The sequence below is a fragment of the Crocodylus siamensis genome, chromosome 5, assembly GCF_052110815.1.
Source record: "Crocodylus siamensis isolate JL-2025a chromosome 5, ASM5211081v1, whole genome shotgun sequence".
Taxonomy (NCBI): Eukaryota; Metazoa; Chordata; order Crocodylia; family Crocodylidae; genus Crocodylus; species Crocodylus siamensis.
The window spans coordinates 119105786-119133168 of NC_143399.1; the positions used below are offsets into that span (position 1 = coordinate 119105786).

Consider the following 27383-nt stretch of genomic DNA (forward strand, 5'->3'; position numbering starts at 1 on the left):
GTCATATTACATTTAGCTGCTTGTATCTTTTTGAAAGTGGGGAAGGAAATCTTAATTTTGTGTTTATATAAAAATACAGGTTACCCTCCCTTTTTCTTCTAAGACGTGTCAGGATGGATATTGGGATGTGATCAAACTGTCAAGAGTGCAGGGGATACATGAGCATGATTTAGAGCTCATGTTTGAACTCCTTGATCTTGATGCAAGTTTCATGCAAAACCAGTCTGATTTTAAGACAGACTATACACAGGTTTTTAAAACAGCTTTAAGATTCAATTATGCTGATGATTTGGTACAAAGTGACAGCACCAGAGAGTTTGTCCCCCAGTGTCTAAAAGTAAAATTAGGTAGTTACCCCCAGATAGGCATAAATGTGCTTTTAGATGGTTGAGAAATTATTATTTTCTCCTAAAATCCTCCTGGGAATTTATTTTAGCTCCTTTGATGTGCCTAATTAGCCCACTCAAAGTAAGCAGTGACTAACAGTCTCATAACTGGCTAATGGAAAGAACTTCATAACATTTTCAGATTCTTAACCAGAAGATTCTTTCACTGCTTTGCAGTAGGGGACATATTCTCATCATTTCTGGGCAACAGTTGTCTGTAGTCAGATCACAAATCCTGTAGTCACTTTCCTGGAAAGCATATTTGATAATTTTGGCCTTTAAAAAGTTTAAATACTGGGAGAGAGCATAAGCCTGGACATTACTTTAACCTGCCAAGTTTTTGATCCTAGCTCTGTTTAACAAACTCACAGCAAACATTTAGTTTATTGAGACCTTCTGCGCAGTAACTCATCTATTTTTGTAGAATTAGGCAGAGAAGGAATCGTTTTTATGAGTGACAGCTAACAAGCAAGAGTTTTAAAAAAGATAATTGCTTTGTTTCAGGAAATACTATAATGCTTCTCCATTGTCAAGTCAGAATGTTTAAAATTTAAATGATGAATGTCTTTAAAATATCCTGCAACACATTTAATGAGAGAAATCATATGGCTCAGAATCAGCAAATTTAGCAATTAACTCTGACTTTAGATGTCTACAGTCACAGACCAATGAAACAATTACTGTAATTACAAAGGGAGGTGGGGGTTACTATGCATCAAGCTTATCTGTTGTAACTGGTTTGTATATCTGAGCTATCCTACAGTACTGCAGAATAATTTAGCAGCTGTTTTATTCACGAGTTAACTACCCCATTTTAGCTTTCACTTGCTGTGGGATAGTGCAGATGCAGAAAAAGTTGCAGCACATACACTGATGACTGGTAAATGCCTCTCTTCTCTCCCTGGTCTTTTATTCGCTATAATTGTTTGTCCATGCCATATCTTTGCTGCCTTTTAAGTGTTCCTTTCCCCTCCACATCCCACAGGATAAATAGGATTCTGTAATTGCTATGACATTGTCACTCTTTCTCACTGTGTAAAGCAGTCAACATGACTTTTCCACGTCAACAAGCATCTCAGATGCATTTTGCGTTCTGTGCGCCATTCATACCTAGCAACCTGAGCATTTCTGATGCTCGTTGCATGGCTAAATGCTTATTTCCTTACTTGCTCATGTAGTTCCACTGGGTCCCTGGGATTACTTTTGTGAGTAAAACAAGAAGGATTTGGGCCTTCTAGTAAAAGCTGAATTTAAAACATGCTGATACCTGGTGCAGGGTGTAGTATTTCTCTTGCAACAGCTAGTGACATCACTAACACCTAAACTAGAGCATAGGAGCTGAACTCAGTGAATGGCGTTAAGTGTCCATGCAATAATCGATCCACTGTTTGTCACTGGAGAAACACATAGCCCTGAATTTAGTAAGGGATTTTCAGCTGGTATGAGTAAAATTGTCTTTATTTGCCTATGCAGAAACAGGCTCTGCTATATAACTCTTTCAGTAACAGGCTCCTGCTTCTTTAGAGCCTGATCCTCCAAGGTGCTGAGGATCTTCAACTCTTCTTCATTTCAGTCAGAATTGACAGTGCTCAGCAGTTCACAGAATCAGGCTCTTGGTACAGGACTCATCTCGAGTAGTAGCGAACAGCTGGACTAGAAGGATGGTACAGAAATCCTGTTCACTGCAACTAGCTTCAGTGGCTTGTTCCAAAAACCTGCTGAGGTTGGTGGAAAAGGTCCAGGTGAATAACTTTAGTAATGCTTGGGAGTATGTAGTTTAAAAGTGCCCAGTGAGATGCTTCTCACCTGATTGGGAGGGCTCTGGATCAGGTGTAATGCAGCCAAGCCCAGCATTGTACCCACTCTTCTGTCCTTTCACATGTGAGAATCTTTCACTGAACAGGGAGCTTCTTGTAAAAGCCTCTGTGTGGCTAACTCTTTTCCAGATGTGGGTGGCACTGATGTTGAGCAAACTGGTTATGAATGAGAGCTTAAAAAAAACAGATATTTTTTGATTTCAGCATCATGGTACAGAAACAAAGTTCCAGTTAGTGTGACCTTTGTTGGTCTGTGACCCTTAAACCAGGCCCAACATTTCTTTCTATATTTATATTTCAGTCTTGAGTTATCTTTTGGGGAAGCAGTTAAGATGGTAATCAATGACATATACCATCACTGTACTGAGCCAAAGGACAGCACCACTAAAACAAAATGATACTCTCATCCAACTATCCAGGAGAGTTCACTTTACTTTTTAATCTCCACTTCGTAATCTGGGGACCCTAGGTGGCCATAACACTTCAAGGAGGATGTAAGCCAGTTTCTACCAACTTCGTTGAGTATATGAGCTTGAGATCCTACACCAGTGAACTCAGTTGGAACCCTGTCATTGGAACCCCACTGAGTATGGGTGCAGTTCCTACATTACATAGGTCATAGTAGTCGTATTACTATGAATTATTCTGGCCTTTGTATACATTGGAAACAAAAGGCTGAATACAGATTTGAATGGGGCTGTATTGCACTAATATTAGTATAAATAATTTTTATAAGGCAAAAAGGGGATATGGTATCATTCATATTTTCTATATACCAAAATGGGTCCCATTTCTTCAAATTCTGGCTATCTACCAGTGTGCTTGCAAGATTATTTAGAGTAGTACGTGTTATTGTGTCTGGTAACGTTTACAGGATTGGGTCTACCCACTCACAGTGCCTCTCGCAATTTCGTTGTTTAAATTTTAGGTTTAAGTTAAAAAGAAAAGTAAGAGTCCAACAGGCTGCTCCAACAAATTAGGAAAGGATGGTGTATCTGTATTTCAAAGGTTGCAGAAATAACGTAAAATGCAATATGAACAGGAATATAAATCATAGTTTATATTATTTGTAAAACACAAAATGCTCATACAACCTATCTAAACTATGTTAAAGCATTGCAAAATGCTCATAGTTTTTTAGCTTATGATACAGTATAACTCTGTTTTTACAGTAGATTAAGAATATTGTACTCCATAGCTGCAGCGCTTACTAAAAGTGTTTACTTCATGTGCAATTGTTCCAAGTGCAAAAAAAAAAAATCCTTGGGTACAAGGTGCCTGATTTAAACTTTCCTCCCTATGGTAAATACATTTTTTGTTCCTGCATATTGTAAAGAGGGACAGGTCTACAGGTGTATTACTCCAACAAAGCATGTGAACTTTTTTGTTTTTTTACTTGCTGTTGGGGTGGTCAAAATGTAGTGATCCATGCATGTATGCAAGAAGCTTCAGACACCCATGTCTTGATGAGCTTGGCAATGACTCTATTACATCGTTCCAAACAGCAAGATACTTAGGTCTTCAAAAACATGAGGGGGGGATTGCTTCCTTATTAAATATCTATTCTATTAAGAATCTAAGTATTCAATTTTTAAAAAATATTTTTCTTCCTTATTCTGGTTCACAGTAACTCAAAGTGCTACTTTTTCTGGGAAAGACTGATATTCTGACTTCAGTTTTGTAATTTAATGATGGAGAGTTTCCTTAGTAAACCAAATTTAGAGTACTAGAATGCTTATCTTATATCCAGACCTTGAACATAAAAGGCATTTTATACCAGCAATTGTTCATTTAATGAGCAATTGCAGAGTGCAGGACGGTTAAGGGATTGAGCTATATGCACCATTATTGCAAGAAGTATTCCGAAATACCAGAAATAGGACGTAAGCTCTGATCAGGGAGACTGTGAGCACAATTACCTTCTTTTCAAATCCTTCTGTGACACTGCGGGAGGAAAAAGGACTTTGAAACTTGAAAGGAAAGAGCTTGCTTTCAACCTCAAAAGCTAGGAGGAAAGGGCTCTGAAATTTGCTCAGTATTCCCAATTCACCATTAGCCTGTTTCTTCCTTTAGCCTCAAGGCATTCTCCGCTTTTTGAAAAGATGTTAAGAAATTCAGTCACAATAGAGAGCCTAGTTTTGAACATGTTTCACTCGGTCCATTGAGGTCTGGTCTTCAGCCTTTGTGTGGGGTGAATTGAGCTGAGCAGCTAGCTGGTTGGGGAGAGGTGAATGAGCAGTCTCTGTGCAGTCACAAATTCTGGCAAAGAAAAGATTACCCTTTCCTTTATTTTACAATATGCATTCCCGTACAATCCTGCTAGTGGCAATATGCGGAGCAGAGCTTGTGCTTAAGTCAATATGGAGCACTTGGTTTATAGCAACTCTTGTTAAGTTTGTCTTGTAATTGAAGCTGCTGTTGACCTTGCTTGGAGACCATTTGTAAAACCGTTTATTTAGCATAAACTGAAATAATAAACCCTCCTTCTCTTAGGCCGATTGTGATAGGGTGACATTAGTTTGATTTAATGATTAGCCTCCTGACCCCTCAGCTAGAGAGAGCTGCTTGAATAGGGAGAGTTCACTAGGAAGCACACAGGAAGAATACTAATGAGCTTGTTAAATTTAGCATGGCACCAACCACTTTTAATTCCTCTAATGGGAGAAGCACTGCCTCTGAGAGAGAGGGAGGGAGGGAGAATGGGAGAGAGAGGGAGGGATGTCCACATACCGTAGCTAGAGAATTTTTGGTCAGGAGAAGAGCTTGGAGAGAGAGTAAGCCAGGGTCTTTGGACTGAGTTGTAAGTATGTTGCAGTCTGTTCTCTTACCCAGTTAAAGTGTGTCCTTAATTGGTTATGAGACCATAATGCTAGTTGCAAATAGAAATACGGCTAATGCATTGATTTGCCATTTAAATGCAAGTATCTTGGAATTTTGTGGAGGGGGAAGGGGGCTTCAGGGATTATAAGCAATGGTTTTATGCTTATCTCTGACTTTTAAGAGGCTTGAAATAAAAAAAGTGTTCAATTGTGTTTCAGGGTCTGCTGAACAGGAAAAGTTCGTGAGAAACAAAGTTTTGGTGGGTTGACATGCCACTGTACATGTGCTTTTAGCTTCTCAGGTGTTAGATAAACTCATAAAAATACATTGGCATAGGCACATAATTTGATTCTGAGGTTTTTGGAAATATTTGTTAATAAAATGAGGTGTTTCTTGATACTGTATGTTACAGAAATGCTTATAGCTAAACAGGGCAGATCAATATTATGCTTCTCATCATACAGGGGGATCTAGGATTATTTTGATAGCTCCAGACTGGATACTTTTTCTGTGCGTTTGAAGGTACTAACCCGTTTGCATGCAGTGGTGATATACATGGAGAAAGAAAGGATAGTGCTGAATCACATTTGGGTGTGATTTGCAAGTAGGAGAGAAAAAAAAGTTAGGAGAAACTGTGCTTTAGTAATTGGAGCAGCATTAGTGAAAAACAGGTGTGAGCGAGAGGAAAATTAGGCCTTTTGACACCAAGACATTCATCTTTCTGAAACTTCTTGGTGAATCGGATGTTTCTTTTGACCTTAAAGCAAGCTGCTTTTAAAACCCAAGCAGCACAGTAACAGTTGTCTTATGTTTGGCTGTAAGAAGCCATTGGCAGATGCTGCTGGAGAAGTGGGTTGTTTGCTTACATTTTTGCTATAGACTCCCACTTGTTGCCATGGTGGACAGTATGTTTCTGTCAATAATTTGGCCTGGCGCAGCTTGTCTGCACTTACTCTTAAACTTTATTGAACAATTCAGCTGAAACAGAACAAGATTAGACAGCTTTCGCCTTTTGGCTCGTTGAAGTGGTTTTACTGCAGTTATAAGAGCATGCAGAATTATTACAAGAAAAGTTTCCCTTTCAGTGTATAGAGAGTTCTTTCAAACCACTCGGCTATTTGTATTCTGGAGTGCGTGTACTGTCAAGTTTTTCATCTGCCCTCTATCAAAAGCAGCTCTGTGGTGCAGAGCCTCAAGTAAACTCTTAACAAAATGTTTGCCCATTGGAATGCCTTATTATTGCAAAAATGTTGTGGCCTTCTACTTTTAAAAATCATTTCTGATTGAATTTTTATAAAGAGAGCAATATTCAAAAATGGTTGACTGACTTTTAGCAGTAAGCAGAATTATCTTCCTAGAGAAGGAAGAATAGACTGATAGCAGAAAACAAGACTTTTTACTTTTGTTTTCTCTTTCTTAGCCTTATTTATTTAAATCAAACATATCTTGCTTTTATGTTCAGTTACCCAAAGTAGGCTTTTAAAATTTCATTTACCAATTAAAACTCTCATCTCATGCCATGCCAGTAACTGATGCCTTGATTCACTACACATGTATGTCTTGAGAGGGATAGAATAAAATCAAAGCATTTGGACTGACAGCAGCTGCTTGTTGTATTCCAGGATGGCAGTTTTAACAAATATTAACTTTATAGGAAGAGTAAAAGAAATTAAATCCCATCTGGTCCTCGCATTCATTATGCAACTACCAAAGTCACCTCAGCTCACTTCTATTCATAAAGTTGTAGCACAGGTTAGCGTTGTTCCAGTTATTAAGGGTATGTCAGTGTTTCAGATAGAGTATAATCCTCTGTTTTCAAGAGCTTGAATCTCAGCTGTAAAAAAGTTCATCCTGGGTAGAAACTTATCATGAAAGGCTCCAGCCAGAGAGAAAATTAGTGGAAAAAAACTTTCAAAATTTATACAAGCAGTTTTATAAAAGCTTAATATACATTTTAGAGCTGTAGACTCCTTTTTTTGCAATTGAAGAAGTAAAAACAGCTTTGGTGTAAAACTATTAAATGTGAAAGGCTGTTAATTCAAAATATGGGCTAATGTATATCAATATTAACAAAAGAGAGAAAAAGGCAAAGATTTATATTTACTACTTCTCCGTGGGCCCAATCCTACAAGCCCTTTGTGAACAAAATTAACTCTTGACTCAAAAGAAACCTGTACATACAGAATCTTGGCCCCAAAATTATCGATGGCTTTTTTTTTGGTAGTTTTGCATACAAATCTAAACTATAGTTGTAGACTAATAAATGTTGGTTTATCCAGGTAATAGCCAAAACCCAACTTGATGTAGTTTGGTATTTCAGTATGATCATAGAGTGGTTCTGATATCACTGGCAAAAATAGGAATCCATTAAAATCAGTGGAGTAGTGTAAAATGTGTAGAATTAGAATAGAATCAGTCCTATGTAGAATTAATTGCTGTTTCTTGTCCCTGTACTGGGCAGTCAAAACAAAGCAGTTTTAGCATTAAACTGGAATAAGCAGGTCTCTGATAGTCTAAACTGGACTCTTATTATTCAGTTATTCTTTTTGTGTGTGAATTGTAGAATAACTTTTGAACATATTTGTTAATGTTTATGCAAGATGTAGTTAATGTGTTCTTGCATAAACAGTGGGCTTCATGGAAACAGGAATGTTGAGATTAAAGTTTCTATCTATATAGGCTGGGGCTTCAGTCAATGATCACATTTTTTTTAGAGGTGCTGTGTTTTATAAAAGAAATAACATTTTCAGGAAGAGAGAGGTGTAGTTATCTATGTTAGTCTGAAGTCGGTTACACCAGATATATATGTAGCTAATGACACTTTGCTGTCAAATGGCTCATGTAAAATGTATCTGAGGCTGTGCAGCTAATTGCTGAACAACTGGGCCATTAGTCTGAATGTAAATGTGTATGTATCATACACCTAGAATGAAATTCATGCTGAAATGGAAGGCCATTGAATGCCCCATAGCAGAACTGTGAGAGCCATCAGTGAAGTAGTCATTATGGGTCCTTTATACCCCTTCACACCTGGTTGGCAGAAGAAGATCCTGGTATGAATGATTATAGGTAGAGATTACTGAGAGACTGCAGAGGAGGCTGAAAGAACGATTGCAGATTTTCTCCTGGAGAAGGCACTATGAGGGCTGTGTTGCAGTCATAGGGACTGACACTAGGTTGGGGGTTGGATTTTACCGTTGTAATTTCCCCTTTACACGTGTAACATCCAGTTTTTGCATCTTATTTGAGAGAGCAGATCTCTTATGTAAGTTCTGCTGTGCATGCATGTGCGTTTGTCTGGTGAAACATGCATGGGCACACATGCCCCCTCTCTTCCCAGTGTTATAAAGCGTTAATCTTGAATAATGTTCACTGCTACAGATGGGTGACACTATTACAGCGGGTGGTCTCACTGCTTTTGCCTTGTGCTGGCTGAGTATCCAAAACAAAATAAACATGTTACTCTATTACCTACCTTAATTTTGATAACTAGGGCCTTTTTTTATTGCTCCAGGCTTTTCTAACAGCACATTGACTTGGGGATGGAGCGGCACACTGGCAAATACAAAGCAGCAGTGGGTGGCTAGACTTGATTTAGTCTCAGCTAGCAGGGTTCATCTTCTGTTTGTGACAAATTGTTTTTTTTCTCCCAGTCAGGCAGCCAGAACTTCCAGTCTACTTGTCCCAGAGGCAAGAAAACAGCAAGTCTGTGTCCGTTCTTGTACGATTAATAGCCCCGCTGGTAAATGCATCAGTGAATGGGTGATGATGATCTACTGCTCAACTGCCACTTGGTCTGAATGGGCTAGTTTTTTTCAACTGGTATCCCAGAACATCTTTCATAACCACACATGTACTTACTGTCATGAACTTACACTGTGACTTTGAAAGTGGTGAAAGGGGAACAAAAAGAACTTTTTTATGTTATTTGCTATAAAAGGTCTAAAAGTCTCTTTTCTCTCTCTCTCTCTCTCTGTATCCCTCTCTTTATTTTTTTTCCCCAGAGGATGAAAGTCCTGGACAGACCTATCACAGAGAGAGAAGAAACGCAATCACAATGCAGCCACAAGGTGGGCAAGGTCTCAGTAAAATCAGTGAAGAGCCTTCAACATCTAGCGAGGAAAGGGCCTCATTAATAAAGAAGGAGATCCATGGATCTATATCGCACCTTTCTGAACCTTCTGTACCTTATCGTGGGACGGTTTTTGCTATGGACCCCAGGAATGGTTACATGGATCCTCATTATCGTGAGTATTTAATACAAGTTCATTCCAGAAGAGCAAGATTGGAAGATTATTAAATCTGTCACTTTTTTTTGCGTTTTCTATTGGCAGTTTCCATCACACTTAGAATCCATCAATTTACCTAAACAAGGCTGAGTTATTTTAAGAATTTTTATTCTTTTCTTTATGGAGAAGAAAATAGTAACCAGTTCCATTCTGTGTGCAAATTAGCATAGGCCTCTACAAGGCGGCTACCATAGGGTATATCATCTGTTGCTAATTCTCACAAACCATCCAGTGTTATGTTTGCTCTGCCAACTTAGCAGCACATAAGAAAAACCCTAATTTAAAGAAAGAGAGAAAATTAAGCCTCAAAATAGTACTTTGAAAATGATTTTTGACTATAGTTTTAAGAAAAGATGAAACATGCCTTTTGGAGAGAGATGGGGGAGGGGGAGTTGAGGGGTGGAAAGGCAGTCATTGTCTCCCCCAGCTCAAGTCCTGTGGAATTATGGGGTGGGAGGGGGGACAGCTAAGGGTTTTAACTTCTGAATTCCTGCTTAGGCTTTAATAAAAAAGTAAGAAATTAACTAACACTTGAACACAGATGTGGAATGGATTTCTCCACAGGCAAAATATAAAGGAGTTAAGCAATTTTTTTTCATCTGCTTCTAGTTAAAAAAAATCATTTAGTTGTGTAGTAATAAAGTACATCTTGAGGTGTCAAGGCTTGTGCCTTTTGATTATAGATTTATCACCCAGTCAGGATACAGATTTGCCATTTAACCTCCTAGTCTCCAGTTCCAGATGATGGGCTAAAACTCACAAAGTGAGGCCAGTTTCTGTTTTGGTTTTCTTTTTTTTCCACATCATTCAGAAATGTTAGTGTTTTAAGGCGAAAGGTCATTAGCCAGATGACTGATTAGTGAGGACAGCTGATTAGTGCACGTATTTTTGCTAAAGAAAGTACCAGGGATAAAAGCTAATTTTATCCCTTCATTAGTTGGGCTAGCAGTAAAGGGGAATGTTCACTCATCAGGGTGCAGATCAAAGTGTCTCTCACAGAACCGTAAGTCTCACCAACTGCCTTTATTATAACAGTCTGATTGTTAATAAAGATAGAGGCTAGATAAGAAAATGAAACTCTTGTTGTCTTTAGAGTCCAGATCAGCTCCTACGTGAAAAGTTTATGATGTTTTTTCAGCTTTAATGTATGACATCAGCTTCTACCTGTACTCTCTCAAGCACAACCTAGTTCCAATGCTCTAAGCCAGTTATTCACTTATCATGTATCTGAGAAAGGTGTGCAGGGTACTGCTGTCAGACTTGTTCGCAGGAGGAGAATACTACAGGCAAGAGAAACGCTAGCTTTAAGATCTTTGCTATCACTCACAGCTCATCGCATTCAATATTTGTAAATGCAAAACGGGGTCTGATGGATTCTGTTGGGGGCAGATGGCAACTGTGTGGGTGGAGTGTGTTGTAGCAGAGCTGAGTTGCAGAGAACTTTGCGATGACTTGGCAAATGTTATTTTGACCCCCTGATTCAGCTGCCATGTCCCTTCCTAAATACATCTCGGATATCTAGTGATATCATTTGATATATATTGCAGAACTGGGTTTGAGTTCTCTGACTGAACTTAAGTGGTGGGGTTTTATATTTCTCAGTAACATTTCCATTTCAGTCATCATTGTTTAATGTATCTAAAATGACCATTAGCAGTTGGTTGTGAAATAGCCTACCCAAAAGTCATATTTTGGGGAATTAAGTCATTTTTAATTTAAGAAGAAAACAAATGATAGCATATATCTACCATATACAAAGGTAATCTCAAAGTCTCTGTATGAAAACATCAAATGGCAGATGTACTTTGCATTTGGTAGGGGGAACTATAGTTTTTTTTGCTGGCCTGTAAAATCCCTGAAGTTACTAATACCGTATGAAAGCCCATCACATTTCTATTTACCTGTAATAGATTTGATACAGAAGGACAACAAAAGTAATGTCTGGCCAAATTTATAGAGAAGACGATAGGCAGACTTAAATTTTCATAATAGTTGCATCATTTATATATGTAAGATGTGCTTTTATTAAACTCATGATTGCATTCAGCTTGACACTTATAGTAAGCCATATGAAGGACACTAAATGTAATCACATCCCAGTTCCTCTATAGCAACAGGCCATCATTCTCTTCCTTAGTTTCTTGCCAGCTTTGCTGAACAGATGGAGAGAAAATACTGCTTTAATCCAGTGTAGCCGGGTATGTAAACACTCATGGTAATTCCTTAGTTTCCCTGTGGTTGGAAAATACAGACTTTTCAAGATGCCTAATTTGTGCTTCTATATATACCCACTTTGTATTTAAAAGTGTGGGCAGGCTTCCTGTAACACAGGAAAAGGGAAGATAATTTTTTTTGAAGGACGACATCTGTGTATTTTTATTGTAGGAAAAAAAGTTTTTAAGTCGGTTGTGTGTGGAATGCATGTCTAAAGGAGCTGCCGTTTATTAGAAAAGGCTCATACACTTTGCATTTCTACATATAAATGTATGTGTCTGTATGTGGGTTTAGGTTTTTTTGTTGTTTAATTCCTTTTTCTTAATTGAAAATACTGATGGTAGCTATCACTTGCGACATTTACAGCATATGTGTGGAATAAGTGCATCACTGAGGGGAGTTTGCTGTCCTGCAGAGACAGGGTTGGGGAGGTGTTTGCGTTTCAAGTGGACAAGATTTTCCAACAGCCATGATCAAACACATTATGGGTCTGACAGTCCTACTTATACAGCTCTAGAGATCCTGAGCCATTTAACATTTGAGGATGAGGGAGTGACCTGATGTTCAGGCTCACGCCATCCGGCCTGCATGAAACAAGAAAGGGTATAGACATCCAAAGCAGCACTCAGCAATTTTTTTCATTATCATCTTCATCACAGATTTCTTGAAACCACAGTTCTTCTGTCTACTTAAGCTACTGAATAAAACCATTCTTTTTTGAAGAAGAAGCTTTAAGAGCAGATGACAAAACAGTAATGGTCTCCTTTCATGTTTCACATTTTTTTTTTCCACACTGAAGAAACTTGTTTTTGGCATACTTACAGATTTTGTTGCATTTCTGAAGTTTCATTCCATCTCAGTGGCCGTGTCACTTTGAGCCTTTTGTTAATGCAAATACTGTCTCTAGAAGTTTGAGATGGGTACTTTTGCTGTTCTTTCCTCAGTTTTAATTCTCTCACAGATTTATAACTGTGCTAAGACTCCCTATCTCCCAAGTCATTCCTCATGGAAAAAATTAATCATTCCTGATGTAAATACTTGGATTTCAAACATACTTTTTGTATTCTTCCTTGAGTTTCTTACCTCTCAAGTGAAAGAACTATTTTTTCCTAATTAATAAAGCCTGAAGATTTAACTTATGTAAAAGGAAAAAGGCAATGTCAGTTTAATAGGCTTAGATATAAACGGTTCTGTGGAAGGTGACACTTCACAAACGGCAGAGGCAGAAGCAGCACCAGCAGCTGCCCCAGTGAAGTTTCATGAATGTAGTGGAGAAGTATGTGCCCTATGTTTTTACAAGGATTTTTTCTGCTAGAGTTTGAATCTTATGTGCCTATCTTGGTTAAGGGGGAATGCTTACCTTAAATTTTAATGGCACTGTAGCATTGTGGAATTGTAGTGTTGGGGCTTGTGTACCTTACTGCGATCAGGCCCTTAATAACTGTACTAATTATATTTCAGAGTATTAGCGTTGCCTCAGAATCAGTTTGGAAAAGGATCAAGAGGCCCAGGAGGCAAAGAAAACACCATGACAGCTCATTGCACACACTTGTTTATATGCTGAAAATATATATTTTTTTCAGCAAGTACTTGGCATGAAAATTAAGTTAATGCAGAAAAAAGTTAATTAAAAGTCTTTCTGCAAATGCAGACTATTAACTGTAAACTCCTCTTTGGGGGCATTAAAATAATATGTTACTTGTTCAGTGACAATCAGCTTTAAGCTTCTTTTGAGATGATGATAGTACCTTAGGTCATTGCCAGCATTATTAGATCTTCCTTTCTCTTGGAATAAAGGCTTTTGCATTGTCCCTGTAAAGTGCATTATGTTGCTCTCCAGTTCAAGGGTCCTTGTAGAGGGGTGTGGTAGAAGCTGAGTAGAACCAGTGAAGACCCCCAAATATTAGTATAGATGTCCTACAGTGGGGCTTTGGGTCTAACCATCACCTCCATTATCAGGCAGTTGTCAGAATATACCCATGACAATTGTAAAGATTAAAGGACGTATTAAAGATACTTATGGGCCTAACTCCTATTGAGTTCAGTGGGAGTTAGGCCCATAAAGGTGTTCCAACATCAGGGGCTTATTTCTGGAAGCCCCCCCTGCAGCATTTTTTCTGGGTGCCGGTATTAAAAGTATGTACTTAGTGATTTATGGAGTGGTTTCCAACTGACATCATGGAGGGGTAAGTTAAGAATGGGAAATAAATACATAAACAGAGTGAAAACTTAGATTTGTTTATTTGTAAGTCTCAGTAAAGAAAGTATCTGATGCAGAGTGGAACATCAGACTATCAATGCCCACTAGAATTGATGGAAAAATGGTAAACAATATTTGCAAAAAAGCATTTTGGCACTGTTTTGCAGTTTTGAAGATTTTTCACCCAGCACCAGTGCATTGCTATCATGGTGATAGCTCACAAAAGCCACATAGAGAGAAATTCAAGTGTTCTCAAAAGCTAACCTAAGATCTGTGGCAGCTTTTGTTCACAATTTTAGATGGGGTATCGTAATCCTCTTTAGTTGCACAATTGCTTAGAACATGAAGGGCACTTTCAAAAGTGCTTCTCAGCTCTCTGCTGTGGTGTTGGCCTGCTCATTGCACTGTGGACACTTTGCTTTGAAGTCCTGCTGCTGTGTTGAAGCTCTCCCCTGGAATGTGCAGTATACTGTCTGGGGCACTGGGGCAGCTGCTTCTGCCTGGATTCCTTATCAGAAGTAAAAAGAGAGTTGCACTGGTCAATTCACAGCTAGAAATGGCACATAAAATCAAAATAAAATAAACTAATCTTACATTCTCTTTTATTCCCTTACTTTTCTGAACGATGCAATGCCTTAGTGGTAGAATGAGCAGGGCTCAGGAGATATCTGTTGAGGTAATACATTTAATTTTTGACTCTGACATATACATTTATTATGGGTAAGTTTTGCCCATAGATTTTTTGTAGGGCTTTTACCAATAGTGCTGTTTTTAACTGGAAGACATAATCCTAATGAAGTCAATGGGGCTACATTTTCAAAAGTGCTCAGTTTTACTTTGGGTCAGTTTTTTAAAAAAAAGCTCCATTTAGGTATCTACATGAATTTGTCTAATGGGAGCTACTGGCTATTGATCTCTTTTGAAAACCAGGCCCTTTGAAGACCTCTTTTTGGATTTTTTTGAAGAGTCCTTTAAAAATAACGATTTTTAAGGGGGAAGAAAAGCCTTTCCCCTTCCATGGGCCCCTCTTTTTGACAAAATGAATGGAGTATCTTGTTGCTGTTCTGTTGTATGAGGCACAGCTGACATAGGAAAATATTTATCTCTTCCAAAGACTTGAGTTGACAGGTATGTTCTAGGTGCTTTACAAACAATGTCTGTTTGTTATACGTGATGTGGCTTGAGCCAGCGCACACAATTCAGAGTGTAAGATCTCTTAAAAGGTCTCAAGTCTCTCTGCATGTGGAGCTTGTTATTTCTGTTGGGGACTTATTGTTGTGCCCATACTTATTTTGGACAAACCCTGGTGGCCCTATGTCTATAACCACCGTGTTACTGTATTTCCAGCAGCAGAACAATGGATGGGACATCTTTCAGATTTTAACTTGTGTGTTTATACAGTACCTAGCAAGTTGGGGTCCTGGCCCATGACTAGGGCTCCTAGGACCTATAATAATAATGAGCTGCAAAAGACTTTTGCATAGTCTTGATTAAAAGCCTGAGGTCTGTGGCACATATTACAGTTAAGACACAATTAGCCTTTTAACCTGGTGACACGTTCAAGTCAATTTATGGCATAATACAGTAAATGAGGCAGAAAGTTATTCCACGTACAATAAATAACATCTTTATGGCTTGTTTCTGTTATCCCTTGAATTGAACATGTGGCAGTTTGGGGCTAGCCCAGGACAGATTTTGTGCTCAGTTGGTGTCCCCTTACCATCTTGGGCTGGGCACAGAACTGATTCCTGGACCCTGTGCCCCTGCCTGATGCACAGAGGGAGACAAGGGGTGCTGTGCACCCTCAGTTGGGGAGTATCTCCCCTAGACCTTTAAAATCAGCCTATGCAGTAGGACAGCAGACAGTTTTCTTATAGCTCCAGTGCATGGGATCTCTGGAATCGGGGAGAGGTTACCTGATCCTGTGTACTGGCATGGAAGGACCCTTACAACTGGCTGGGCTTCACAGCAGTTTTTGCAGGTCCCAGCACACTGGGACTCAAGGATCATGGAGCTTTTTCTGATTCTGAGGTTCCCTTGCACTGGGGATGTCAGAAAACTGTGTGCGCCACACAGTTGCACGTGTTGATTTTAAAGGTCCTAGTGGAATGAGACCTCAGAATTGGGGAGAGGTTACCTAGTCCATGTACTGCGACCTGGAAAAGCCATATGTGCAGCCCAGCTGGACTGCATGCATAGTTTGTACTAACTGTTGGCACATGGAGACCTCATCATGTGTAAAAACCCAGTGAGGTTTAACATCCCCAGTAGGGGAAGTCCTTTCCTCTGATCCCCCATGCTGGCAAGCCAGCTAGAGCTGCTGAACTTCACAATCAGCTGATTGTCCAATGGTGGAGACCACATTGGGGCCAATTCCAGACCCTGGCTCAGGCTCTAGCCTAAAACAACAGACAACTTATTGTCAGGCACCTGGTTTTCAATTTGCTGAGGAAGGGGAGTCCAGGATTGTGATCCTGGGCTTTCCCTGCACTGGCAAATAGGGGGTGTTGGAAATCTAATCCCCAATCCCAAAACCACACATCCTGCCTTCTGTGTGGCATGGCAGGAGGTGTGATTGTTGAGATCATGGATCAGATCCCATTGCACCTTTAACTGAACGTCTGTTGGAGGGATTAGATTTCTCAGGCCCCTCTTTAGTGTTTCAGATTGGTGAAGAGAGGAATTGTGCTGCTTTAGCTTTTCTTTGTCTGCCTATATGAGTGACTAAAACAGACTTCATTGAAGTTTTAGCACTGTAATTTCACTCAGTGTGTTCAATGCAACAAGCAAGCTTTTGTTTAAAGTTGGAACTTATCTTTACTTCTGTTCAAACTAGCATCTTTCAGCTATGTTAGGTACTTCATGTGTTTTTAGCAGGAGGCAGCATGGTTCCCACCTCTATAGTACAGTTTTAAAGCTGTCATAAAATCCCTTCTTAGCACCATGTTTAACCACCTTTTAGGAGGCCACACTTGAATATGGTTTTTGCTTTAAGACATTCTAAGTACTTCTTGTTAGTGAATCATTTTTAGAGTCGCTGGTGGACAAGGCTTCACTTTATTAAGCTCAGTACTTAGGACAAGAGCCTCTTAGGCATCCTCTTTGTTTTCCTTTGTTCACACCTAGTTACCCAATTAGATTCCTGTTAACCATACCATTTTAGTGTCCTAACTCTTGGAAAGCTTGTACTGTAGCTTTTAACCCCTTATTAAAACACTGCTTTAAATCATTTGCAGCTTCAGTTCTTGGGATTTTTAAGAACATGGACCAACCAACCACTTATTAATATTGAAATTATCTTGTAGATGTGTCTCTTTGCATTCACAGTCACATGGACTCTCCCTTTCATTCATGACCACAACATTTATAATAAAACCAATGTCTACTAATATGGACAACAATTATATAACATAAAAAAATAATATGAGAAAAATATATATGTTAGGTGTAGTTTTACAATTTTAGCTGCTGAAAGGAGGAGGAAGGCCCAGCAATATGTGGCTACCAGCAGATGTTCCATGCTTCACCATTCGTAGTTTGAGAACAGCTAAGTGTGTGTGTGCATGCTATTCTCAGAGTCCTAAGTTTAACAAAGATCCCTTTTAAAAAAGTAAATAAGCAGAGGATATAGATATACTATACTGTCTTAGCATTTATCTTAGTGAGTTTTGGAGTGTTTTGTATCTACCAATCAGACCATATGGGCTAATAAAATGACATTTTGAAAATGTAACTGCACATGTATTCTGCCTAGGACTAGAATAAGTAGAGTGCAGAAGAAGTAACCAGTCCCTTTCCTTCAGGCTCTTCTCTCTTTCTTATGTCAGCACCTCCCTGAGTCATTAGCTTTCCCGAAATGCAGAAGAAGGGGGCTTATTCAAAAACCTAGTGGAATCAGTGGGACCAATGTCACTGACTTCTGCAAACTTTGTATTAGGCCTCAGTAATGCTTCCAAATAGTGGTAGACGTGTAGTCCTCACAATGCCCAGGAGTCCATTTTATTGTTTCCCAGGCCAGGCTTTTATCTTTGGCTTGCTGTTACAGCAGTTTATGGTAACGGTCAAGACTAATGCAGCCAAGACCAGTGACATACAACATATTTTTAAGTAAATGCCTGATTATGGTAACAGCTGACTATAACACGTCGAATGGTGTTGAAGTAAATGGCTAATGAAGAAGGAAGTGTTGAAATAAATGTCGCTCTAACACTTCTACTTTACATTCTAAAAAGTTGCTGTGTTTCATTGCGTGCCTTAAGTGCGAAGTCTTTGTTGAAATGAAACCATAAGGCAGCTTATGGGAGTCATATTTGTTGGATCAAGGCATGTGTGTGGATAAACACTAGTGCTCACTTTCGTGGGATTGTCAAACGGTTTAGAGATCGATTTAGGACTCGGCAAATAAGTAGGGTTTCTTTTTTTTTCTTTCTTTCTTTTTTTTGGTAACTGGAAGAGAGAGGTAATTCAGCAGAAGGCAAGGTAGAGATGCACCTTATACATGAGAAATAAAGCTTGTCCTCCTTATCTTGTAGCTTTATCACCTGACCCTCATAATATTAGACTTGCAAAGTTATTGATGTAAGGATCTCTACGTACCTCATGCATAACATAAGACCTCTGCGGGGGCACTCTTTTGTGATTATTTTAATTCTTCATTTATTCACTTTTTTTACTGGACTGTGATCCTGCAACCTGACCTCTAATCACAGAAAAGTGAGGAGCTTAAACACAAATAAAACTCATGGCAAGAAACCCTTTGTGAACCAAGTCCACGAGGAAATGCTATACTTTGGCTTATGTGAACTGCCAAAAAAGGGGTTACAAAGACTGAGCCAACACATATCTACCAAACACATTGTGACTTGAAAGAACTGCTGCTCATTTTTTGTGTGGACTGGTCTGTGGCATTTCATTTTAAATCAAGAGAAGTGGTTTTCCATTTGAACCAGCAAATTCTGACAAATCACCATTTTTATAAAGAGGCTTTCATTTTTGAGTTCATTGCAAACTATGAGCTAGGTTGTGGTTTAAGCCAAAGTGCACTAGCAGGAGATGGGTGAGGAGGCATGCTGTCCCAGGGGGAGCTCCAGGGGACTATCCAGTATACACTACTGTTGCAGAATGTCTCTTGGCTAGTGAAGAGACATGTGACCATGGCCTTTTTAATCTCCCTCCTTTTGGGCAGCTAATGCTTTGTCCGTTCTAGTCTTGTACTTTCCTGAGCTATTGTAAGGAGTGTAGGATGAATAGGAGGAGGCCTTTCTCCAGCATTACATACCTGCTGAGGGCAAATCATAGTCTAGGTTGGGATGTGCTTACTCACCAATTACATGCTGTGATGTCTATGATGGAGGGCGGCTCTCAAGATGTTCAGTTCTTTCAACTTTTTCCTTTTGATGCATCTCTTAATTGGTGTACCATTAGAGCTGCCTGTTTAGGGTTGTTTAGTGCAGTCTTTTCTCATCTGTATGTGTACCTATAGCAGATGTAATATCTAGGGCAGTGAGTAGTCCCCTTGCACTGAATTTCTTATGTGCGCTTCTCTGCTTGAAAAGTGCCAGAATAGAGTGTCAGCAGCTAGGAGTGTGTTAGTGACACCATGCCTCATATGAGCCACTGACCCTGCATTTACTATGGGTAGGCCAACCATTACAATGTGAGTTTCCAGTGCAGTGATGTATGCGCATACTGTATGTTTCCATAAAAGATGCACAATTTGCATAGATTTCAATTACATATGTGTGTGTTCAATCTTAAGTATACTTTTATATACTGTGTGCATGTATTCACAAATGTATCAGGTAGCATAACTTCGGAAATGCCTAACGTTACCCACTCCCCCTTACACACCCCCTAACCCCAGGATGATTTTAACAGGAATATTATAAGATGTTTGTGTGCAGTGTAGGAAGATTATATACATGCACTTCGGTGGCTTGTTGCTTCCTGGTTATTTTCCTGGTTATTTTGTAATATGATTTTAATATACTTCTGTTTTTTAAAGCTTTTTGTTTTTAAGCTATCTCTGCTATGCAGCTTTCATATCTTGGCTCCCAGCTATGTTGAACCCCATTGTAAAGTCCCTTCATGTAAAAGCCATCTAGTTATAACTCTCAAAAATAAGAGGCTTGTCTCCTGAGGACAGCTCTATATTGCGGGTGGAGTATAATCCTTAACATTGTTTTTTTTGCTTTCAAATAGCTGGGGACAGTGAGTCAAGGAGTGAGAACTCCCTTTGTTTCATGTAGTGTGCATTGCAGGGAAAGAATGTAACAGAGCAGAAAATGAAGAAAGACATAAAAGAATCTCAGCTCAAGGAGGTCAGATCCATCACAGGCTTAGCGTTGCCTTCAAAGATGCCTGGGACAGGTGGCAGTTCAAGACAATCAGAGGAGAAGCATCCGCTAGCGCCGAGATAAGGGATTCTTGCAGAATCCTGCTATCTGGTCCCAGTTTGCTTTGATGTAACTCTGCTAGAGAAGACTTCTGGGAGCAGGCTAGTGTTTCCCTCAGTGATAGGCTGCTGTTGTTCAGCCTTTTAAGGTCTCATTACAGTGCTCCTTGAGGATTAATCCTCTTTAAGGTTTACATGGGAATGGTTTTGTCTGAAGGCCCAGCCAGGGACCTTGGTACCACCTGTACAAAGCATTATTGCATTTTTTTCATTCATTTTTTTTTAAATTGTTGAGGGGTTCATATTTAACAGTGTTTGACAGAAAGCTAAAACCAAACATCTAGCCCTTTTTGCTTCCCTCTTTGGCTGTTACTGAGTTTTTGTTGAGCACAGCTTGAGCAGTTCTTTGCAGACACTGAACCATTAGCAGTAAATTGTCAGCTTCCGGTTACTCTACATAGCCTGCTGTTTTTGGCACTTTTTCTTTTTCTTCCCCCCACCACACTTCTTTCTTTCTTTCTCTTTTCCTTTTTATAGGAGAGATGTTGGCTCCAGTATTAGAGATTGTTCCACTATTGCTTTATATGTATGCATACAGTATTGGATTTTACATCAATATTATTTTGTTCAGGATTGGGAATGTATAATTTATATACTTACAAATTATTTATGTAATTATGTTAATTTATTAATAATTGTTTATCTACAGTTAAGTGTTTGCATGCTAGTACAACAAACATTTCGGATCCTCTTTAACAAAAAATGCTGGTCTTATTTCCAGTGAAATCAGCAGCAAGCTATCGTTGGCAATAATTGATGCAGAATCTGACCCTGTATTTCTTATCTAGAAAGAAGCCTGTATTCTCCTGTCTCCCCTTATGTTTGGTTGATTATGCACTCCCTACTTGATTCTATCAAAATGTGGGTTTTTTTGAGGATTCGGAAAGGACCTCAATCTTGAGTCTGAACAAAGAATTGTGTCCCCAGGATTTAAAAAAAAAATTAGTGTTGTTTTTTGTTTCCCTGATTTGAATAAACCATATTAAAGCAGTTTTAGTATGTTGTGATTTTTTTTAAGGTGGCAACTGAGGTAAAAAATAATGGGAACACTGTGTGACACTGAGTCAGTGAAAATAAGCCAGTGATTTTGACACTCAGAATAACATTAAACTTACTGTTTTAGAAAACCTGAATGGCTTAAGGGTTTTTTATGTAGTCCAGTTTTGTAGTAACTGAAACTATTTAAGGTCAGACAGCTATTTCCCCTCTAACCTATGTTAAATAACTCAGTGATCTCAATTCGGATCATTGTGGATAAGTGGTCTCATGATTAGCTCAGGTTGGCAATCTGAGCAGAAGGCTGAGGACTGAGTTGCTGTGGAAATCTCAGTATCCTCTGGTCCACAGAGGTATGCTTCCAGAAAGTGGCCATAGTAAAGGTAATATAGCGCTGTTGCCTGTGTCATACTTGTTTGGTGGCTAAATAGGGATTTAGTGTTTTAAGATGTCAGCTGAGTATCTTTATGAGTACGTTACTTCAGTGAGAGTGGAAGTTACGGCTTCCAGTATACTGCTTTTCTGTGGCTTCATAGCTTAAGAGAAGTCTCTACTAACCTTGGTATTTTTAAAGGTGCTCTGAGTTTCTGCATAGTGTGATAATTTTATGTAAGATTTATAGGAAGCCTATAGTTTAGTATTGCCTTATAATTCCCATTTTAACATGTATGTGTATATATGTATAAGTGCTATAACCTTTATGCACCTCCAAATTTCCCAAACATAATGATTTAAAAGCAATATACATACTTACTTTTTACTGTATTTGTGAGTTTTATTATGTTCCATTCATACAAATTGCTTCCCTGCTAACTAGTTCAAAGGCAGAGGAACAAAAGGAGACTAAGAAAAGGAAACAAGTCCAAGTAACATGAATGTAATAAAATAGGTTAGTGTGAAGTGCTGTTGACTCATCCCAGATTCTTGCCCATATATGCTTACATTCATAACTCTGTGGCTTATGTGTGGGTGCCTGCACACACCTACATACACTTTATGTAGTACTATACTGCACTCATATATATCTAGCTATCTGCATCCATCAAAAATTAAAAAATGCACTTTAAGTCACATAAGTAGATACCCCTGTTCTTCAGTGTCTTATAAGTACTTATCAGCAATTTATACTTTTGTAGTATAATCTTGAAAGTCATTGATCTGTTTCTAACTTAGGTTCGATTAATATTACCCCTTTGCCCACAAATCAGACAAATCCACATTTGTTTCCAGGTGCTACTTACTTAATTACATTACACTACTGTTATATAATTTAGAGTAACTGCATTTATGGAAACATCACAGATATTGGTAGTTAATATTGTGAAGTGATACAGAGTATGACAAATTACCATGTATATCTTAAGTTATGGAAAAATGGTGGGAAACTAAATTATATTGGTCCAAATTATGGTCCATCCTTCTAAAGCACAGGCCTAAAGGCAACCTATATTTTCCCTCTGCTGGGTTGTCTTTTCCTGCATGTGGGGAGTGGCAGTTTTCCCAGAGTCACTGCTTCCCTCTCTCCTGTATTTCCACAAGGGCTGGGTTGGACAAGCAGAGAAATGAACTTTGGGGTACCTTCTGTTTATGTAAACCCAGTAAGCTTACTCCTTCCTGAGGGCAGCAAAAAGACAAAATGAGGGAGATGGTGATTCAGGGAATCTCAAATTCCTTCTTAGGCTGCTTCAGGAAACATGATGCTTTTTTGCCGTGGACAGAATTGGAAACGTGCAGTCTATCCCATTGTTTAGGAAACAGATTGTTATGCACAAAACTTTGAAGTGCCCAGGAAGCCTGAGGGAAGTGTGATTATTCCTGTAAGGCCCCCTGTGAGGGTTCTCTGACATGGTGGTACCCCCAGCGGGCCTCAGGTTGACTCCTACACCTTCTTCCATGCAGTTGTGAAGGCATGGAGTCTTCTGAGCTAGGGACAGACATTCAAAAAGCCAGAGCTTGAATTGGTTCAATCTTTGTAGGTTAATCTAACCTGCCTAGATTGAATCAGTTTGCAATTGCACAGACATTCCCTCCTGGACTGAGGAAATGCAGGCATATGCCTACAGTTGCTCAGGCCAGGAGCTGGGGGGCATTAGAGCAGCTCTGTGCTGGGGGCAACGTGACCAGTGCCAGCAGTAGCTCTGAGTGAACTGGCCAGGGAGGGGTTTAATCTCCCCTCCCTGTCCCATTGGCAGGGACCAGGGCCGGGGTCCACCTGGAGCTCCCCCCTTGTGGCTGTAGTGGTGGGGCCGGGGTGCAGTGAAACACCAGCCATCATGGCCCCTGAGGCAGAGAGGGCAGGAAGGGAGGTTATTCCCTGCTCTGTCCCTGGGAGACTGCAGTGGTGTCTGCCTGCCCTGATCGCCATTGAGACCCACTCATGGCCCTCCCACCAGGAAGAGGCTTGTGCTCCCCTGTCACAATTGCTCCCCCTCACCACTCCAGGGGCGGGAGTATGGCTAGAGCCTGGCTGGCAGGGCCTCTTAGGTGGGGGCAGTGGCAGGGAAGGGGGTTATTTCTCCCTCCCTCTAACAACTGGTGGAGGGGGCTTATCCTGCTGCTCACTCCTTGCAAGTGGCAGCAGCAGTGGTTGGGGTGGGCAGAACCTGTGTGGTCCCCTCGGGCCAGAGGAGGGAAATAAGCCCCTCCCGGCCCCCTGCCAAAGGGCCCCAGCTGGCCAGCCTCTGGCCTCACCTTTGTCCCTAGAGCAGCAAAGGGGGAGCAACCATGGTCGGGGAGCAGTCCCTGTCATGGTGTCCTGGAGCGTGAGCCGCTTCCCAGCAAGGATGGGGGGTGCACTCTGGGCAAGGAAAGCTACCGCAGATGAGTGGCAGCACTAGGTGGGCTTGGGAGGCAATGGCTCCCTGTGAGTGCTGGTGTCACCACCCACCCTGTGCAGTCCATGGCAGCTCTGACCCCAGTTCATGGCCCCTCTACCGGGAAGAGGCTCGTGATGCCCAGACACCAGGGTAGGGAGAGCAGCTATATCAGGGCCCTGGCCCCTCATTGCTCCAGATGTAGGGCGAGGGTATGACCAGAGCCCAGCTGGCAGGATCCCTTAGGCGAGAGGGCAGGGAGAGGGGTTGTCCCCCCCCCCCTTTGACGTCTGTCAGGGGGGCAGGAGAGGGCTTATAGAGCAAGAGCAAGCAGGTGGTCAGGGCTGGCAGACCACCAGACTTGCGGTCCTCCTACAGCGGGGAATAAACCCTTTCCCTGCCTCCCTGACTCAGGGGTCAGGCCAACCAGTGTTTGACCATGTCCCAGCCCTGCTGCTGCAGACCCCAGTCCAGATCCATGCTGGTGGGACGGGGGGCGGGGGAATTAAATGTCTCCTTGGCCAGTTCATTCAGTGCTGCTGCCAGGACCATTGCTGGAGCAGCAGGCGGAGACATGCAGGTCCCCACCAGTGGGACAGGGGAGGTGGAGGGTGGAATAAACCTCTTCTCTGCCCTCTTCCCAGGGCCAGGCCCCCACCCATGCCTGTCCCTGCTCGGGCTAGGGAACAGACGGGCTGGGCCAGCACTTCTAAGCTGGAGCAGAAAGCCCAGCTCAGAGAGCATGCCAGGACGCTGGGGGTTTCTGGTTTAAGTTAAACCAGGAAGGGGTCTGGGACAGACATTGCATAAACTGGTTTGAGCTCAATCAGTTAAGTCTGATACTACATTCAACCAGGTTTATCTCAAATCGGTTTCAGCCTTTTTAAAACTGTTTTATGTGTACTGAACTTACGTTTTATTACAGGTTTAAACCAGTTTCTGATCGCTTAAACCCCTGGAGGGTAGGGACAGAAATTGGGCAGTATCACTGGTGTTAGCAAGTGTTACTGCTGCATTTGTGTGGACCAGAGGTTTTTATTATTGAGTCCTAAATAAAAAATATGTAGTAAATCAGTAAGGATGAGCCACCCTGACAAATTCAGACAAAAATTTTGCCTTCCCTTTATTCTTAGGGGAAGCCAATACCTCAGTATAAGATCTTGTTTTCCACTTTAATACCTTTCCGTAACCCAAAAATACCTAACAGGCTTTGCTTAAACTGAGAACGAGCATGGAAAACCTTTTGGAAATTTCACTTTTGAAGATAAAATTAAGATCAGCTATAGGGTCTTTGTAAATCCTAATATGAATCTACTTACAGCAGGTGCTGCTAGGTACCTGTTACATATTAATTATGTATACTAAAATATTTTTGGCAGCTTCAGTATCTTCATACCTTTGGGCAATCCAAACATTTCAGTGCTAGCAGATTTTATATTACATTTTTGCATCGGTGACTTTTTCAGGGAATGAAAATTGAATTGAAATTGATTTCAGATTAACCAGTATGAAGCTGAATAGGAATTGTTCATAGATTTCATAGACATTAGGGCTGAAGGGACCTCGGAAGATCAAGTCCAGCCCCCTGCCCCAGGGGCAGAAAGTCAGCTGGGGTCATAGGATCCCAGCAAGATAAATATCCAAATTTCTCTTGAATGTGTTCAAAGTAGGTGCTTGAACCACCTCCGATGGCAGGCTGTTCCAGACCTTGGGGACTTGGACAGTAAAGACTTTCTTCCTTTTGTCCAGCCTGAAATGGTTTTGCAGGAGTTTATGTTCATTGGAAGCCATATATTAACAGCATCTAGCTTATACAAGGACTTTTTGTTTTAGTAAAAATTAGTAGTAAATTTCAAAGGCACATCAGTAGTTGCATTCATGCTGCCACCCAGCTTGAGGTGTTACTGTGACCTTGAATTTCTTATAGGGTTGAGTAGAGTAATTTTACAATTGAATCCTGCAAGAAATTTGCATTCGGAACTTCCGTTAAATTTAACAGCATGTACAAGAACTCCAGGATTTATCCATAGGGTATTTGGTTCTATTTATTTTCAGAGCAGAACACTTTAAATAAATACTAATAACAGTAACCACAGGTTTCATTGAAGTACTCTAGGATCTCTCTCACCAAAAAGGTATTTGTAGGGGTTCTTCACAAAAAGACTCTGCCCTCTTCTTTGAACTTTCCATTTCATTCAGGTCTCCAAAACAACTTTTTGTTTTTTGCTGATACGTCTTCCAGAGTCCATTTCCCAGCTCCTTGTTACTTTCTCCTGGCCTCCTGTACTTACATACTTTTCTTTCACTGAGCTTTTATGAATGTTCCTCCAGACTTTCTGTATTGCAGAGATTAAATCCTCTCCACACAAAACCCACCTCTGTCTCCTCAATCTATGTAATGGAAACTTGCTTTACATTGCAATTCATATTGGCTGCAATAGGGGAAGCCCCTTAAATCTCTTCTAGGAGCTAAGCTGTCTAGGAACCTGACTGAGGTGGCAGAGCTGCATAAAAATGTCTTTCATGAGATCAGTGGGAGTTGGAACAAGCTTTGTATATTTGAGCACTAACAAATCGCAATTTAGGAGTAACCTAAGGATCCTTATGTAAGTGATAGGTAACAGTCGTTACCTATTACAGAGAAGTTATCTCTGAGTTCAAATGGTGAAGGCTTTGAGTTTGAAACTATGGGACCAGAGTTTCAATTCTGGATCTGCAGGTGGTTGGTATTGACTAAATTAAGGTGATGGTTTCATTCTAATTAATGTTACAGTCCCATTATAAGTCTGAGTTACATCCCTTTGTAATGCAAAAAGAAAAATTCTCAGGCTTGGATTTTTAGGGTTAAGTCTCATTAAAAGGTTCTAATAAAACATCGACTCAATTAAATCCCTTTAAAAAAATTGAGAAAGTTTTAAACATTTCCTTCTTGACATTCGGCAAAACATCCAGTTCATAGTGTCCCTCTCCGTGCTCAACAAAGTCCCTTTACCCAGTGGAATTTGAAATTGGCTCAAATTTGGTTGAGCTTGACGTTGGTTCCTGCAAGAAACAATTTTCAGGGTCAAGGATAGTAAAATATTTGAGAATAGATTTCATGTTCTATCTGTGAAACCAGTGTGGAATAACTATAATGGAGAGAGAGCACTTTAATTATTGGCCCAGGCTGTGTTTTAAAAGAAATTAAATTAAACACTATGATTTGTTTGGGGGGTTTTTTGGTTCTTGGGTTTGTTTGTGGGCTTGGGGGCAGGGGTGAAGGGGTTATGTATCATTTTTTTTTAAGTCCCTTCTCCAGGCGTCCCATGTGACAACGCAGTCTTGATCTTGAAAGGGTGTGCACAAGTCCTTTTGCCATTTGACATAACTGAACAGCATAGACATTGTCATTTGT

At 40.3% G+C, this 27383-nt stretch overlaps 1 protein-coding gene across 6 annotated transcripts in view; it reads left to right on the plus strand.

Moving 5' to 3' along the window:
• The window catches only part of GLI3 (GLI family zinc finger 3), a 267088-nt gene that overhangs the window by 74467 nt on the left and 165238 nt on the right, over window positions 1–27383 (plus strand). For 5 of the 6 annotated variants that reach the window (XM_090050059.1, XM_090050058.1, XM_090050061.1 and 2 more), the window contains one exon: window positions 9028–9270. In XM_090050059.1, the coding sequence (XP_089906185.1) occupies window positions 9028–9270 (243 nt within the window). Of the gene's footprint in view, window positions 1–4984; window positions 5004–9027; window positions 9271–27383 lie in introns of those variants that run through there. The other variant, XM_090050063.1, reaches the window with a different exon arrangement.